The 15000-nt window shown below is 49.3% G+C and overlaps 1 protein-coding gene across 5 annotated transcripts in view; it reads left to right on the top strand.

The window, feature by feature from the left end:
* Nucleotides 1–15000, top strand: part of kcnab2b (potassium voltage-gated channel, shaker-related subfamily, beta member 2 b) — a 114463-nt gene that overhangs the window by 88407 nt on the left and 11056 nt on the right. For all 5 annotated transcript variants that reach the window (XM_036532562.1, XM_036532561.1, XM_036532563.1 and 2 more), the window contains 7 exons: nucleotides 3856–3899; nucleotides 4331–4368; nucleotides 5106–5185; nucleotides 9221–9265; nucleotides 11148–11192; nucleotides 12400–12443; nucleotides 13144–13230. In XM_036532562.1, the coding sequence (XP_036388455.1) occupies nucleotides 3856–3899; nucleotides 4331–4368; nucleotides 5106–5185; nucleotides 9221–9265; nucleotides 11148–11192; nucleotides 12400–12443; nucleotides 13144–13230 (383 nt within the window). The remainder of the gene's footprint in view (nucleotides 1–3855; nucleotides 3900–4330; nucleotides 4369–5105; nucleotides 5186–9220; nucleotides 9266–11147; nucleotides 11193–12399; nucleotides 12444–13143; nucleotides 13231–15000) is intronic.

Below are 15000 nucleotides of genomic sequence, written 5' to 3'. Positions count from 1 at the left end.
GTGTGTTGCGGCCCGTGTGTGTCCTGCCCTTGACGGGATGGATTGCGGGTCGTGTTGCCGAGCTGGTGCATTCCTGCCATCACCTCCGCACCCTGCAGGTGTGCGTGAGCGTTACCGCGGCGATCGCCACCCTGCCCCCCCGCCACAGCCATGTCCCTCCACCTGCCCAGCTCTGGCACAGAAATGCTCCCCCACCCCCACAGCACAACATCTGTGTGAAGTGGAGGAGGTCTGAATCTCTCACCCGCTCAGCGATTCCCTGCAAACAGACCACTCCTCTATTTTCGAGTGTTTACTCTTTGCATTCACAGGCCTGAACTGTAGACCGGTGATATGTTTGAAAGATACTCTTCGATTGCACCCATAACTCGTCACGGTTACGAGTGCTGCTCCTCAGCTGTGCCCATCTTTTTCTCGTGTTGTGCTGCGGCGTTGGGGGTCGTGTGTGTGGCATCCGAGAGAAGGTGCTAAGGGGTGCCGTGAAGCTTTAGGTCCCTGAGAAACACATTGAAGAAACACCCGCCCCCTTTCCCAAGAGTCCCTCCCCACCATGGCTGCTGGAGAGAGATGTCGCTTAGCCTAGGCGCGCTCGTCAGACCCCCTGTGCGGTTGGCCCCGACAGGAAAGCGATGACCTATCTGGTTGCACTGGCTGCCTTCCTGAAGAGGTGCATTGCATTGTGCAGTAATGTGGATCTGAAATAGAAGCTGCCACATGGCCTCCTGACACACCATGTTTATAATTAGCCAGTATACAGTGTGAGTCTCTCCAGTTCTGTCAGCATGTTTGAGTGCAGAGGCATGGATTTTACTCTGTGATTGTACTTAAGGAGCATGTAAGTGAGCAGTTGAAGTGTTTCTGAAGGGTCTGTGTTAAGGGTTGTTATAAGATCCCAGTACTGGGTGATGTCACACCCACAGTACCACTCCAGCACTCCCTAGAAGTGACAAATATTCAACACAATTACAAATGTAGACAGCGTGTATTAACGAGGAGAGAACCATTAGCACCCATAGCAATGAGCAGTTTACTGACTGGACTCCGTTGGGAGGCCAATGTTGGATTGAACTTTAGCTCTGAGCTGTCACCAGATGAAGAGAGAACATCACCCAGACAGTAAAGAGTAGCTGCAGAAGCAGCTGATGGGGGGTCTGCTGGTGCATCTCCGTCCCTGCAGAAGAGCGCTCACTCTGGGAGGGGGGGAGTGACATTCTGAGAGAGGTGGAGGGCGGCACGTGGACCTTCCAGAGCCTGGTAATTGATTTTAGTCCAGTCAGCAGCCGTTGGGCAGCAGAGTTCACCCTCAGACCAGCCATATGGAGCTGTTGTTGGTAACCCAATCCCCCCCAAACAAGTTAAAAATTCATTGCGAGTCCTGTGAGGCCACAGGGTGTCCTGGGAATTCAATTTGGTCCGATAATCTTGTCGGCCACACTCCTTTCAGAGTCATTTGCAGGTCACAAATGAGTTAGCTCGCAGTCTGTTGTCAGGGCCTTGATGTCTGTGGGTTGTTTTGCCCTGTGTTTGGCAGGTCATTCCTGCAGGCATGGTTACGTTTTGTGTCTGTCTCCTGGAAAATGACTTACTTTTGGAAAGTGTTAGTTCCAAAAGAACTTTGGGCGCTGAGCATTAACTTTGATTTCCTTTTTTCAACTGCACCTCAGGGAAGGGGGTGCCCTAGCCAAGGCAATTAAACAGCACTTAATTAGAAGATCGATGGCACACATTGACCTAAATGAACTTCGTTAACCTTGTCACCGCCGCACGTTTTTAGACCTGCAGGAGTGTAGCAACCTTTAAGGAAATCCCTTATCTGAGTTCCTCTGCCAAGATGTGCAGCTTTGCTGATAATTGGCAGGCCGTTATTAATTGTGTTTATCAGTCTGCCTGTGTAATGAATTGGATTAGTCCTCTGACAGACTCAGATGTGCCCCTAATGTCTGTTGAGGCGGAATTGTTCCACAGTGATTGTCGGAGGGCCGTCTGCGGTCTCTCTCCCACTTTCTCCACTTCTCCACAGCCGCCCAGAGCTCGGCCTCCCCTGCCTCACACACGCAGAGCCAGGCCTTTGTTAATAGTTCAGGAAGGCTTCAGTGTTTATTCGTTCCCCCAGCTCACCGTTTTTGGAGCAGCATCACATGCCAGGTTGCGTGTTCATCAGGGTGCTCATGCTGCCAGTTGTTAGAGGGTGCTTATCACACCTGCTAGAGCAGTTTTCCCCCCTCCTGTGCTCAAAGTGATGATCCGTGTACAATGGCTGTGCTAAGGAGAGCCTTCACCTCCCCTAGAAACTGAATGTTTGTTAGTTGTTAGTTGTGTTAATCATTGAAATGTTAATTGTTTAAGGGCCCTTTGTCTTCTATCTAATTCAAACCTAGGCCACCACTTCTCACACGCTGCTTGTCTGTACATATGGGACAATGTCACCGTTCCTCCCAGAGAGAGAGCTTGCAATGGAATGGAATTACCATCATGTGCTTCAACTCCACCCTCACGACGTACACTACCAAGTCCTCAAACACACACACACACACACGCCAGGGAGTGCGTACTGGTAGCAAAGCTCCTTTGTGCACTTTGGTAACCTCTCATATCCTGAAGCAGTAGGGACATGTCATGTTTGGAAGGACCTCAGCGGGCCAACAAAGAGACGCGCGTGCGGTGGTGAGAGCGCGGCTTCGTGCCTTTGCAGAAACGTGGCTTTGTGCAGTGACCGTTCCCCAACCTCCGGCACGGTCACGTTCCCGCGCTGCACGCTGCCTCGGACCCAGGCTCGATCGATAACTCCACTCATTCAAGATCTCACCTTGGTCTCATCCTCCTGAATCACTCTCCAAAGAAAGCAGCAAGGGACACAAAGTGCGTTTTATTCCTTTTCATCCCGCGTCCCGGATATAAAAAGAAGAACCCACGGTATTGATTTGGTTTGTTTTTGTTAGGTAGGCGCCCCGTAGTCTTTTGTTGTGCCTTTACATAAGATGGCTTGTTTTCAGCTTATCGCAGGGGTGTTTTGGCCAAACCTTGAAGCTGTGAAATTCCATCGGTGAGCATTATGCCGTTTAGAAATTCAATTTCGCCGTTTCAGGGTTAATCGCAAATTGCCACCTCTGCCTCACAATGAGAAAATGTGGGCGTTCTGGAGAATGGATCGCATAAAGAGTTTGATACAAGACACTTTATCCTTGGCATCTCCGAGGCATTTATCTGTAACCTTGGCTTCTCAGAAACCCGTGTGCCGTGAAACAATAGCTGCAGCCGAGCACGGTGATTGGCTGGAGCCAGGCCTGGCTGTATCCGGGCCTGGCTGTATCCGGGCTGTGCTAGGTGGCGTGCAGTAAGCTGTGCTGTTGATGTCGCTGAGCAGCAGATAAGAAGTGCTGTGTCTGCCTCTCCCGCAGCCCCAGAGCTAATCCTTACCCCTGGCACCTGCCCACGGCTCTCCCTGCGCCATGCACACCCGCTGGCCTGAGTCCACGGGTACGGTCCAGCAGCGTGGCAGCTGAGAGCCCTCCTTCACATGCCGTGCCCTTCTGCGCCAGCACATCTCTCCATCCCATAATGCATCTGTACATCAGCCCGCTACGCTCATCTTCCTGAGAGATTTTCTGTGACTCAAACGTGCTGGCATTCTCACAGAAGTCAGGCTGTAGTGTTCTTATCCACAGGTCCGCAGATGCGGTTTGGGGGTCAGTTCCTCAAAGTCCATGAGGATTGAGAGCAGCAGCCAACTGTCAGACTGTTTTTCTTGTACCTGAGTTGTTGTTACTGATCTCTACTGCAGTGTAACCATCTCCAGAATCTGCTGTGACAGAGTTTGGAGTGACACTGATGCCTGGTGATCTTGTCTTTCCACAGAAACCTTGGGAAATCTGGATTGAGGGTGTCCTGTCTTGGACTAGGTGAGTGTAAAATCATTTAATTTGACAAAAATTAAACCATTGTAGATATTGTACCATTGTACATATTTTGAAAGGCCATTCGTGTCACTCAGACTGTTGGCTTGCTCCTTCCTGCTACCAGGATGAGCTGGACAGCATTGTGTCAAAATCACGTGGCTCTAACAGAACCTCCCCAGAGGAGTACGCAGTGATGTCAAAATTCTGCTCTTTAGAGTGTCCAGTTCTTGTCTCTATCTCTATACACCCACAGCACCATCCACATCTGTCTGTCTCTCTGTCTGTCTCTCACACACACACTCACACACACACACACACACATACACACACACATGCGCGCACACACACACACACATTCCATAAGGGGTTCTTTTGAGGTCCTGTAGATTTCCGTTTCACTGGGTACCTGCATTGTCTCTTTCTTGTCTCTACAGGAACATGGGTGACCTTTGGAGGTCAGATCACAGACGAGGTGGGAATGGCTGTTTTTTCAGATCTTTATTTTTTTTTAAATATTTTATAGTTTATAGCATAATTATATTACAGTAAAACATATAGCTTATATTTTGATACAATATGAAAACCCAGGTGATTGTACTTGCTGTTTCTAGTCTGGACTAGTCTGGTTGAAATGCTGTGTGTCAAATGAGTACAAAAACACATACATGAAAAATATAATATTACAAGGAATAATAATAGTGTGCTTAGCCTCTGTCATTAAACATGAAATGTATACATAGATAATGTGTAGAATGTAAGCCATGGAAGTCATCCTAGGGTGTTTGCACTAACCAAATTGTAATGTAAAAACTGAAAGGAACATAATAATAGAAGGCAGTGCCAATGTAGGCGGGACGTATATCTGAGATGTCTGTAACTGTACCTTTCCCCTCATTGCGCAGCAGTTAGTCTATGTCCTCTTCCCCGGCTCCATCACTCTGACACTTTCACACTCTATTTCTCTTCCTGTCTTGTTCTGCCGTGCTCTCACACTGCCTGCCCGGCTGACTCTCCCTCAATCTTTCTCCCTCTCTCTGTATCTCCCAACCTTCTTTGCTCTCTCTCCTCCTCTCCGTCTCTGTATTGCTTTCGCTCCCTCTTTTCCTCTCTCTTTCTCTGACTCTCTCTAACCCTTTTCTCTCCCCCCCCCCTTCCCCTGCCCCTGTCCCCCTTTCTCTCTCTCTCTCTCTCTAACCCCTCTCTCCCCAGATGGCAGAGCAGCTGATGACTCTTGCGTATGAGAACGGGATCAATCTGTTTGACACGGCCGAGGTGTACGCCGCGGGCAAGTGAGTGCCGCCAGAGACCCCGTCTCTGTTTTATCAAACACACACGCATACACACACACACGCTCACATGCACGCTCACATGCACAAACACACACACACACAAGCTCACATGCACGCACACACACACACACACACACACACACACACACGTGCGTGCGCGTGCTCACATGCATGTGCGCTCACGCTCACACACAGACACACACACACACACACACATGTGCACACAAACACACAAACACACACACATATGAATATCAACACAAGGTTCAGCATGGCATCTGATCAAAGCCAGCTCTCATGAGGTGCTTAGACCTTATGAGAGCAAGTAGAAACTACGCAGCTTTAAGCTGCCAGTTAGCCATTAATCCTGCCTGGCCTTCCACATCAAGGACTCCTTTTCACGGGGTTAAAAAATTAGTATCATTCCATCATCATTTTAAGTGGTGTCTTCCCAGTGTGATCGTTCATCTTCGTGCACTTTCTGTATCTCTTTCTGATTTCTACGCTCCATCAATAAGCTTTCTCAGACATACCCACTAAGCCATCCAAAAAACACGGCTGCTGCATGATTGTGGTGTAGAAACATAGTGTGACAGTCGTGGCCATGAAGAATGAGTCATACGCAGGTGAACTTTGGCCTGAGGGGGATCCAGATTCAGAGAAGTATACATTAAACATCCCTGTCATAGATCCCATGGATTGAGCTTTATGTATAGACCTCTGATATGCCTGACCTTTGTATGTCGAGACTCTCTGTGTTGTATAAACGTCTGTGAGGGTCATGACATCTGCACGCAATCTATTGTGCAAAGAGAGAGATTAATGAGCAGTTGCCGGGATCTGGATGTTCTGCGTATAATCTGAAGGATTATGCTTCTCCAACAATGTGAGGGGAGAGGAGCCTTCGAGGCATCCTAAATCCTCAGAAGAAAACGCAGCACCATGTAAATAAGCTTTGGAAATATTTTAAGGTTTCCCTTTATGTAAAGAGAAAATGGCACATTTACGCTCCTGTCAGCTGCAGTCTTCCCCGCGGTCCTGCAGACTGTGGCGGTCTCCGCGCCGGCGTATCGGGGGTAGCGTCTCCTCGGCTTTTCGGATCTGGTTGCGGATGCGCGAGCGTGCGGGGGTACGCTCGGCGGCGGGGGTGGAATTTTGTCAGAGGTGAGGGGATTATTCATGCGGGCCGAGTCCGCTGGACAGATCACAGCAGCGGGAGATGAAAGCATCCACCCCGGCTGGCCCGAGTGCTGTCACAGTCATCTCCCCGGGCAGCCAATCACAGAGTGCCACATCACACCCTCACTCGCATTCATCCATCCAGGGTCTGTGACACAGTGCTGCCCCCCCAGCTTTTCTCCCGCACACCGTATACATGCACAGTGCTGCCCCCCCAGCTTTTCTCCCGCACACCGTATACATGCACAGTGCTGCCCCCCCAGCTTTTCTCCCGCACACCGTATACATGCACAGTGCTGCCCCCCCAGCTTTTCTCCCGCACACCGTATACATGCACAGTGCTGCCCCCCCAGCTTTTCTCCCGCACACCGTATGCATGCACAGTGCTGCCCCCCCAGCTTTTCTCCCGCACACCGTATACATGCACAGTGCTGAAGAACTTTAGAAAGGGCGTACTGGACACACTCCAGAGTGATTATTCCTTTTCCTTTATTTTACTCTCAGGTTCCTTAAGTGGTGGAAACTTTTTCAAATTGAGAAAACTGACATAAAATAAATTATAAAAGTAAAATATAATAAAGTTAAATAAAAATAAAAGATAAAGGAAATTACATGTACTGGAGTACATTATTTTATTGTTATGTCTGTGCACTTGGAACGTTCTATGTGACATATATATATATAATATAGGATCCGTAGAATGCAACCTCAGCTGTGCTATGATGAGCTGTGTTTTGATGTGGCCCTCTCAGCGGTCTGAGTTGGTCATTTAATGCCCTGCCCCGTTGGTTAGTGGTAGGCTGTGGGTGGGTGAGACACAGGCCCAGCGAGGCCTGGTTCACATCCCAGCCGTATGGAGAGCCAGCCTGTCGTCGCTCTCATTCGCACTGCGGCGTGTCCCCGGGACTCAAACTCCCGACACAGTCAGCTCAGATCTAGCTGTCAGCCCGACAAGAAGCGCTGGAGTGTTAGTGTTTTTTCAGCAGTGTCTGTGTGTTTTCGGGATTTGTCTCCTCCCGCCCCCAGACCCCAGCCTGTGATCTGCCACTGTGTCCCAGCTGCTGGGTACGGCTGTAAAGACGCAGAGTGGTCGGGCGAGTGGCAGGTGAACCGCGAGAGCGGACATAACCTCAGGCCATGCGGCACTCTGCCTCCACGCTGCCCTTAGCGCCATGGCAACAGTGTCAATCACATCCCCGTCTTTCCTTCGTTATCCTCCCGTCCTGAGACACCTATTATACCCGGTGCAACTGTGTCCGGAACACAGTAAAACTATTTTGTGATGAGCTTGCTTTTTGGACCTGTCAGAAAAACAGCTAAGTTTCCATTTTCGGTGGCGTGGGTGAAGTTGACTACACAAAACTTTTTTTCCCCCTCCTCTAGAGAGCCGTGTCATCAAAAATTGCTGATAAATAAGTAACACGGTACAGGAGGGAAGCAGAATGGAAAGCTGTCAGTAAACAGAGAAAGGGCCCTGAACATATGCACTTTCCCCGCTGCGCCGCGGGAGCTGATGCCAGGGACCGCACCACACTGCCGCGTCTGCTAAAGCGGGGATCCGGGGGGGGCGCGAACATGCACCAGCTCAACTTTTGGGGAGAGAGCATCCCGAGTGGGTGAAGTTTGAAAAGGCGATGTTAGCATTGCAGTCCACCTCATCCCCTTCATTCCAGCTGGATAGGCCGTGGAAGATCGTATGCTATTTTATATAATTATTTATTTATTTACAACACTGGTATTAATCACATTAACTCAAAAAAATGTTTTCATGTTGTGTCACTCAGTAGTGGTAGAGCTTATTTGCTCTGTAACTACATGGTTGGCAGTGATAAGCTCTCGCTGTCAAAAGGGCACTCCTGGGGTCACTGTGGGCAGGGTGTCCGACTCCAGCACCCCCCACCCTCCTCCACCCTCCTGCAGTGTGACTGCGTCTCCGCTCAGCTGCGCAGACAGCAGGAGTGCAGTGACGGGGGGGGGGGGGGGGTAAACACTTCAGCACACATTAGCAGCCCTCTCTTCGAGTTATCTAACGCACACGCGGGCTCCCTGCAGTCCACAGCCTCGCCTGTCCCAGGGAGGCTCCCAGGGAATCCGCGCACGGGTAACCAACCTATGGGATATAGTGTCTTGACAAGCGTAGACATAAATAGGTCTGAAATTGGCAAAATTGCAGCCTTCCAGCAGGGGAGCGAAACTGGCTCTTGGTGAATATGGTGCATTCCTACCGCGCAGCAAAATTTGCCCCTATTCTCACACTATGCCTGCATCCGTTAAAAGCTGTCACAGAGAGTTTGGTATTTTCCTTCTAAAGGGAATGTTGAAAGCCGTTCATGAAGAACACATTGGTCCTGGAGGCGGAAATGTAACATCTGTCATTAGGCAGTGCTACGCTTTCCCCTCTCTCTCATTCCCTGTTTGTCTGCTCAAAATGTCCTCTGGGCTGCGTTCAGGGAAAAAAAGACAAAAGCTTTCCCCTGTGGTTGTGCAGGGACTGAGTATTAAGCTACAGTAAACTCCCTGCTCAATCTTTTCTGATTTTCAGTGGCCAGGGAATCCCCCAGATCAGGGAAAATGTGTGTGCATTAAGCATGTGTAGCGCTTAGAGTAAAAGTATATGGAGAAATTATTGTAAATACTGTATCTGTGTATACCTCCTTAGTCTCGGCTTTGTGCTTCAGTGGAGAGGACCATATTTCCATTTTTGCCCTCAGGTTCAGACACACACACACGCACACACAAAAAATTGGGCAGGAATAGGATTTTTTAAATGTCATCACATCTGAGAATATCTGAGAATGTGGAGTATAATGAGTTCCACTTGTGATAATTATTTCTATTCTGTCTTCTCACTTCCAGGGCAGAGGTGGTTCTGGGAAATATCCTAAAGAAAAAAGGATGGAGGTAGAGTTTTATTGATTTGTTCTTTTTCGTTATCGAATTTCACCTCTGTGCATGTGTGTGTATGCGTGTGTGTAAATGCGTGGCTTCTCTGTGATCATCCCACTCCAGCACTCCTGTCTGGAACAGACCTCAATGCTGCTGTGTACAGAGAAATGAAATTTTAATGAGGGGAACAATTCCCTCCCCGACCCCCCATACCTGTGCATGGGACAGCGGGATGAATAATGGATGTGCAATGGGCTGCCGTATCACTGTGTCCCAGATCACCCCCCCCCCACACACACACACACACACACTCCCACCCCCCCAAAACACTCCCTCGCGTGGTGTCTGTGCCCAGGGTTGCCCGGCCCTGGAGGAATCTCCCAGCCCGGTTTATGAATGGTGAAGTGCACCCGGCTCTGCACCTGCGGGGACGGTAAACCTTATTCACCCGGCCAGTCGCTGCACATCAGCGTTACTGGCACAGCCCCCCCCACCGCGGGAGATCCGGGCTGCTAATTCTGTCCTACGCCCCCCCCCCCGCGCACGCAGCATGCTAATGCCACCGAAAGACCAGCCCAGGACCGCACAGCGAGGACCTCACTGTAAAAACCGTAAACAGAAGATATGATTATTATAGGCGTTTTTTTCCCCATTAAGGTTATTTTAGTCAGTGTGAGGGAGTGGGAGTCCGGGGGGAAGAGGAGGTGCTGTTGCCTTTGGGGGGGGTAGATGTGACTCCGGCGCCAGGACTGGTCTCAGAGGACAGCTCTGCGGCCGGGAGCATCTGCCCCCTTCAGTGGGACGTAGTGTGTCCTGCCAGTTTCGTCAGAAGGGGGCCGTGTACAAACCCCTGCCAAATCCCTCCGCCGTTCCTCTTCATTCAGTGACACATGGTGGTCCTTCTTCCTCCTTATTTACCAGCACGGCGGTAATTTCAGTGTGCAAGGCTGCGGTGAAGCCCGTCAGCGGGGTGGCAGGGTGTCTGTCACTCTCGTTTACCGTCACCCTGTCACGGCCCGCCACTCCTGTGCCGCGGTGGAGACGAAAATAAAGGGCCGGGGACGCATTAACGGACTGTCATCCCTCTTTTACTCTGACACCATCAATCCCAGAGTTACTCACCAAATCCCAATCCCGAAGTGCACACAATCCCAAGGTGCACACAATCCCAAAGTGCACACAATCCCAAGGTGCACACAATCCCAAGGTGCACACAATCCCAAGGTGCACACAATCCCAAGGTGCACACAATCCCGAAGTGCACACAATCCCAAGGTGCACACAATCCCAAGGTGCACACAATCCCAAGGTGCACACAATCCCAAAGTGCTCCTTAAGTGTTGTGCATTCATTCATCTTAATACTCATTTACTTTAACTGGAAGATGTCTGTGTGTCGTGTTGCTTTCTGTTTTGCGGTGCCTTGGACTCATTATTGAACACCAGATGTTATGTTCCTAATTTAGCTGTGATATCCTTAATAAGTCGAGGATTTGCCCAGAGCTGCATAGATTTTGTGCAGATTGTGTTAACTTTGGACCTCAGCAGTGCGTGGAATAGCTTGGCAGTGCTGGAGGCAGAGTGGAAGTGGAGACTTTGAATGGTTCAGTAGCAGGTTTTGCCAAGCAGTACAGTGGATGCTTAGTGGATGATTAGTCTGGATGAGCTGGAGTACGTGTTCCTGTTATTAATTAATTCTTTAATGCATTTCACTTTAAATATCATATAGAGTCTACACTTTTTTTTGTTTATAAACATGTATGTACATGCTTTAAATATAGTATGCATTCGATATTCATGTTCACTAAACAGAAATATCATAGGTGGAGGTTTTATCTTTTTTTTAAATATTGTGATTATTATTCTGAACTTGTGCTTATTTCTTATTTCTTTCGCAGGCGTTCCAGTTTGGTTATCACCACCAAGATCTTCTGGGGTGGAAAGTATGTGGTGTGTGTGAGTGAGAGAGAGAGTGTGTGTGTGTGTGTGTGTGTGTGTGTGTGTGTGTGTGTGTGTGTGTGCGTGCGTGTGCGTGTATGTGCATGTGTGCGTGTGTGTGTGTGTGAGTGGTGTGTGTATCTGTGTGTGAGTGTGTGTGCGTGCGTGTGTGTGTGAGTGGTGTGTGTATCTGTGTGTGAGTGTGTGTGTGCGTGCGTGTGTGTGTGTGTGTGTGTGTGTGTATATGGAGTGACAGTGAGAGGTATGCAGTACCTGGGATCTGCAGGTCCCCCAGTGGAGTTGCCTCCTGCACTGTGTGTGGAGGGGGGGGTCTGACTAATATGTTAAATGAACCGTGGGGGTGCAGTGCGCTGATTGAGGGCTAAGAATATCTCCTGTTTGATTGTGAGCTCAGTGGAGGGAAGGTTCCGCGCCCCTGCCAGGGCCCTAACGAAGCCTCACGCAGGGACGAGCAGCTCCACGCTCCTAATTGTTTCCTGTGCGGAAACCAGGCCGAGCCCCCCCACTAAAACACCCTCTGCGACTGTTTTCCCACTTAGAACAAATTAAAGGTCCCTGGTAAGCCTAGCTAGGGAAGGTCACGGCATTAGGATGCGTTTGATGCACGATGCTTTCTGTTTATCATACCAGTATTAAAAGAGCGTAAGATGTGAACTTAGCGTTTAGTAGGCCAGTGGGGCAGAAAGTCGTGGACCTGCCGGGTCCCGAAATATAAAGGGAACACAGGAAAAGTGTACCTGTGCTATACTTTTTACTGATCTGGATCTGATCTGAAAAATTACTGTATCGAGTCATGGGGCACTAGAACTCATCAATAAATAGACACACTTTCTTAATATGAAATATTGCCCATGAATCTTGTCTCCCTCATTGATCTCTTCACCTTCACCAGAGTGACCTACACACTCCAATGTAATTCACTCAAATGATGTGACAAGTAGAGGAGGTGAAGATAAGTTTGGCTAGGGGTCTGTAATCTGTCCATGTTTTGGCTTATAATGCATGAATGTTTGGTTATTGCTCCACCTGTGTCAGGCACATGGCAGTCAGAGGAAATGGAGGGAACTGTGTTTTTGCTGTGTCGTCTGGATCTCAGTCTCCACAGCTTTGTAATGTGATCACTTTGATAGAAAGACTGTTTGACTTAGTTACGCTGTGACATTTTGCTTTTGTTTTGCATTTGTGTTCCAGAGCAGAAACTGAAAGAGGGTTGTCCAGAAAGCACATAATAGAAGGTAAGGCACTTGAACAGGCACACATCGATCACAAGAGGCTGAGTGCAGTCTAATAAGAGCATTATGCAAAGGACTCATCGTGCCACTGTTCCGCATCTAAGCCAGGATGCTTTAATGAGCTGTGGGATTAAAAGTATAAATCTTTCGGCAAAGCCAGGAACGTATGAGACGTCCGCATGTAATTATGCTACCATGTAACATCTATGTTCAGCTGGAATAAAAACTGTGTAACTGGAATAAAAAAATGTTCAGAACTATGGACAGCTCCCACAGCGATTGTCTGGAAAAACCGTCGGTGGTGTACCTTTCAGTTTTCTGCTAACACCTGCAACGTAATACAAGCTTGATATGAATTTGTTTATTTCATTTGAAAATGAACCATGATGTCTGGGTTTTATTTCCCCATGGAGCAACACTGGATGGCTCTTAAATTAATGACGATAACCTGGAGCAGCTAAGAAAATCCCTGGGTGCACTTCAGCTCAGGGTGCTGCAGGAACACTGTAGTTTAAGACATATTTAATGTGAGATTTTGTGTCCCCAGCTGGAAAAAAAAAACCTTTCCTTTTTTTTGAGGACAACAAGGAGATGGAATTGACAAGCATTTGATATCTTATCAAATATTAAGTATGTTATTATCAATTATTAAGTATCAGTGATATCATGAATCATGATCACTTGCACTGTGCCTGTCACTCAGGCCTGAAAGCGTCACTGGAGCGGCTGCAGCTGGAATATGTGGATGTGGTGTTTGCAAACAGACCAGACCCCAACACGCCCATGGAAGGTAAGGCCTGGCCTGCCTGAGTCTGCTGTTCCTCTCTTTCTGTCTTTATCTCTCTCCTCCTCTGTATTTCCCCTCTCTGCATCTCTCTCTTTCCCTCTCTCTCTGTCTTACTCTCTACATCCCTCGGTCTTCATCTCTCTGCCACTCTCAGTCTCTTAGTCTCTTTCTCCATTGCTGTCTTTGTCTCATTCCATCTCTCGCTCTCTCTCTCTCTCTCTGTCTCTCTCTCTCTCTCTCCCTCTCTCTCTCTCTCTCTCCCCTCTCTCTCTCTCTCTGTCTCTCTCTCTCTCTCTCTCTGTCTCTCTCTCTCCCCTCTCTCTCTGTCTCTCTCTCTCTCTCCCCTCTCTCTCTCTCTCTCTCTCTCTCTCTCTCTCTCTCTTTCTCTCTCTCTCTCTCTCCCTCCCCACCCTCCATCTCTCTCTCTCTGCGTCTGCATTATCTAAGCTGACTGTGCTGTACTCTGTGTCACCGTGCTCAGCGGACTGCCATGGCTGGCTTTGGGCTCAGATAGGAGCCGTGCTGTTCTGCCCCGACGCATGGTGAGACCGTTCACGTGCTGGACAGCAACCCCCCCCCCCCATCCCGCCCCGTCGCAGGACATGCGCTCAGCAGCAGCCTCCGAGCTCCTATCTGGGTTGCAGTGGCAGGCCACTGTTTAAAAGCACAATGCACAGCTGCATCGGGCTGCACTGTGAGGTGTCATTCATCCAAAGCTGAACAGCACCATTGCTGAAGTTTGCCCCTCTATGAGTGCTGTCCGTTGTGATGTATGTTGCTGTTATTATTATTGTTATTGTTATTACATGACCATCTAACCATGCCATACAGCGCTTATACCCTCATAAGCAGCACTAGGAGTCACCAGCACCCTTCACTCAGAAAGTGTTTTATATGGAGTAACACAAAAGAAAACACAGGACTCCTACTAAATGTAATGTTCTGCTCTCAAAGAGGGCAGTGGTAGAGTCAGATGTTGAAACTAAATGCAGAAATTTCCAGCGTTTTTTAAATGGAGGCTTCCCGGTGACCAGTGTACAGAGGTGCTTTGCCATGAGTCATGTGCACTGTTTCACTGTGATGTCATCAGTCCGCTCCTGAGTTTGACAGGAAAGGGAGGGTCACGTCCAAGATAATCTATATCAACAAGATACGGAAATGCATCAAAAATTCTGCTCCCGCCACTCTGACTGAGTGTGTCATCACAGGAACCCCTCAACAACAAACTCCTTGCCCTACTTAACAGCTTAATCCACAGTCTTGAGTCCTCGGCTGAGCTAGGGAAGACCAGAGGCCCGTGTGCCCGGCGTTTACCGGGAAACGGGGGTGTGGGAGGGGGGTAAAGAGTCCCTCTGTAGGGCAGAGCTGTTCTGAGCTGGCCAGGCTTCAGCACAAGCCACTATCCTCTGACAGTCCAACAAGCTGCACTTTCTGAGGCAGGATCACACCGGGCAGTGAGCGCAGCGGTGTGCGTTTGGAGCGCGCTGTGCTGCGTCACCCAGATGAGAGCTCTCCCGCCCGTGCCAGTGCGTACAGCGCAGCGTATGCATATGACATGAAGCCTTTACGCACTGAATGGCTTTTCCTTCACACTTACAGAACGGGAGACACGCAGCCTTGTGCATGACTGTGAGATTTATGCGCTCTGTCCGTACAGACCGGACTTCCTCCAGCCTCCCTGCTTCTCCTCAGTGATAGTAAGAAAGTGGGCGTGGCTGAGGCGCGGTTATGATGGCTGCGGCCCCCATGGCAGGTGTCCCAGTGGTGTGCATG

Source organism: Megalops cyprinoides, chromosome 7 (assembly GCF_013368585.1).
Source record: "Megalops cyprinoides isolate fMegCyp1 chromosome 7, fMegCyp1.pri, whole genome shotgun sequence".
In the NCBI taxonomy this organism is placed as follows: Eukaryota; Metazoa; Chordata; class Actinopteri; order Elopiformes; family Megalopidae; genus Megalops; species Megalops cyprinoides.
The sequence above is the reverse complement of the archived record's forward strand: the minus strand, read 5'-3'. Positions and strand labels throughout refer to the sequence as shown.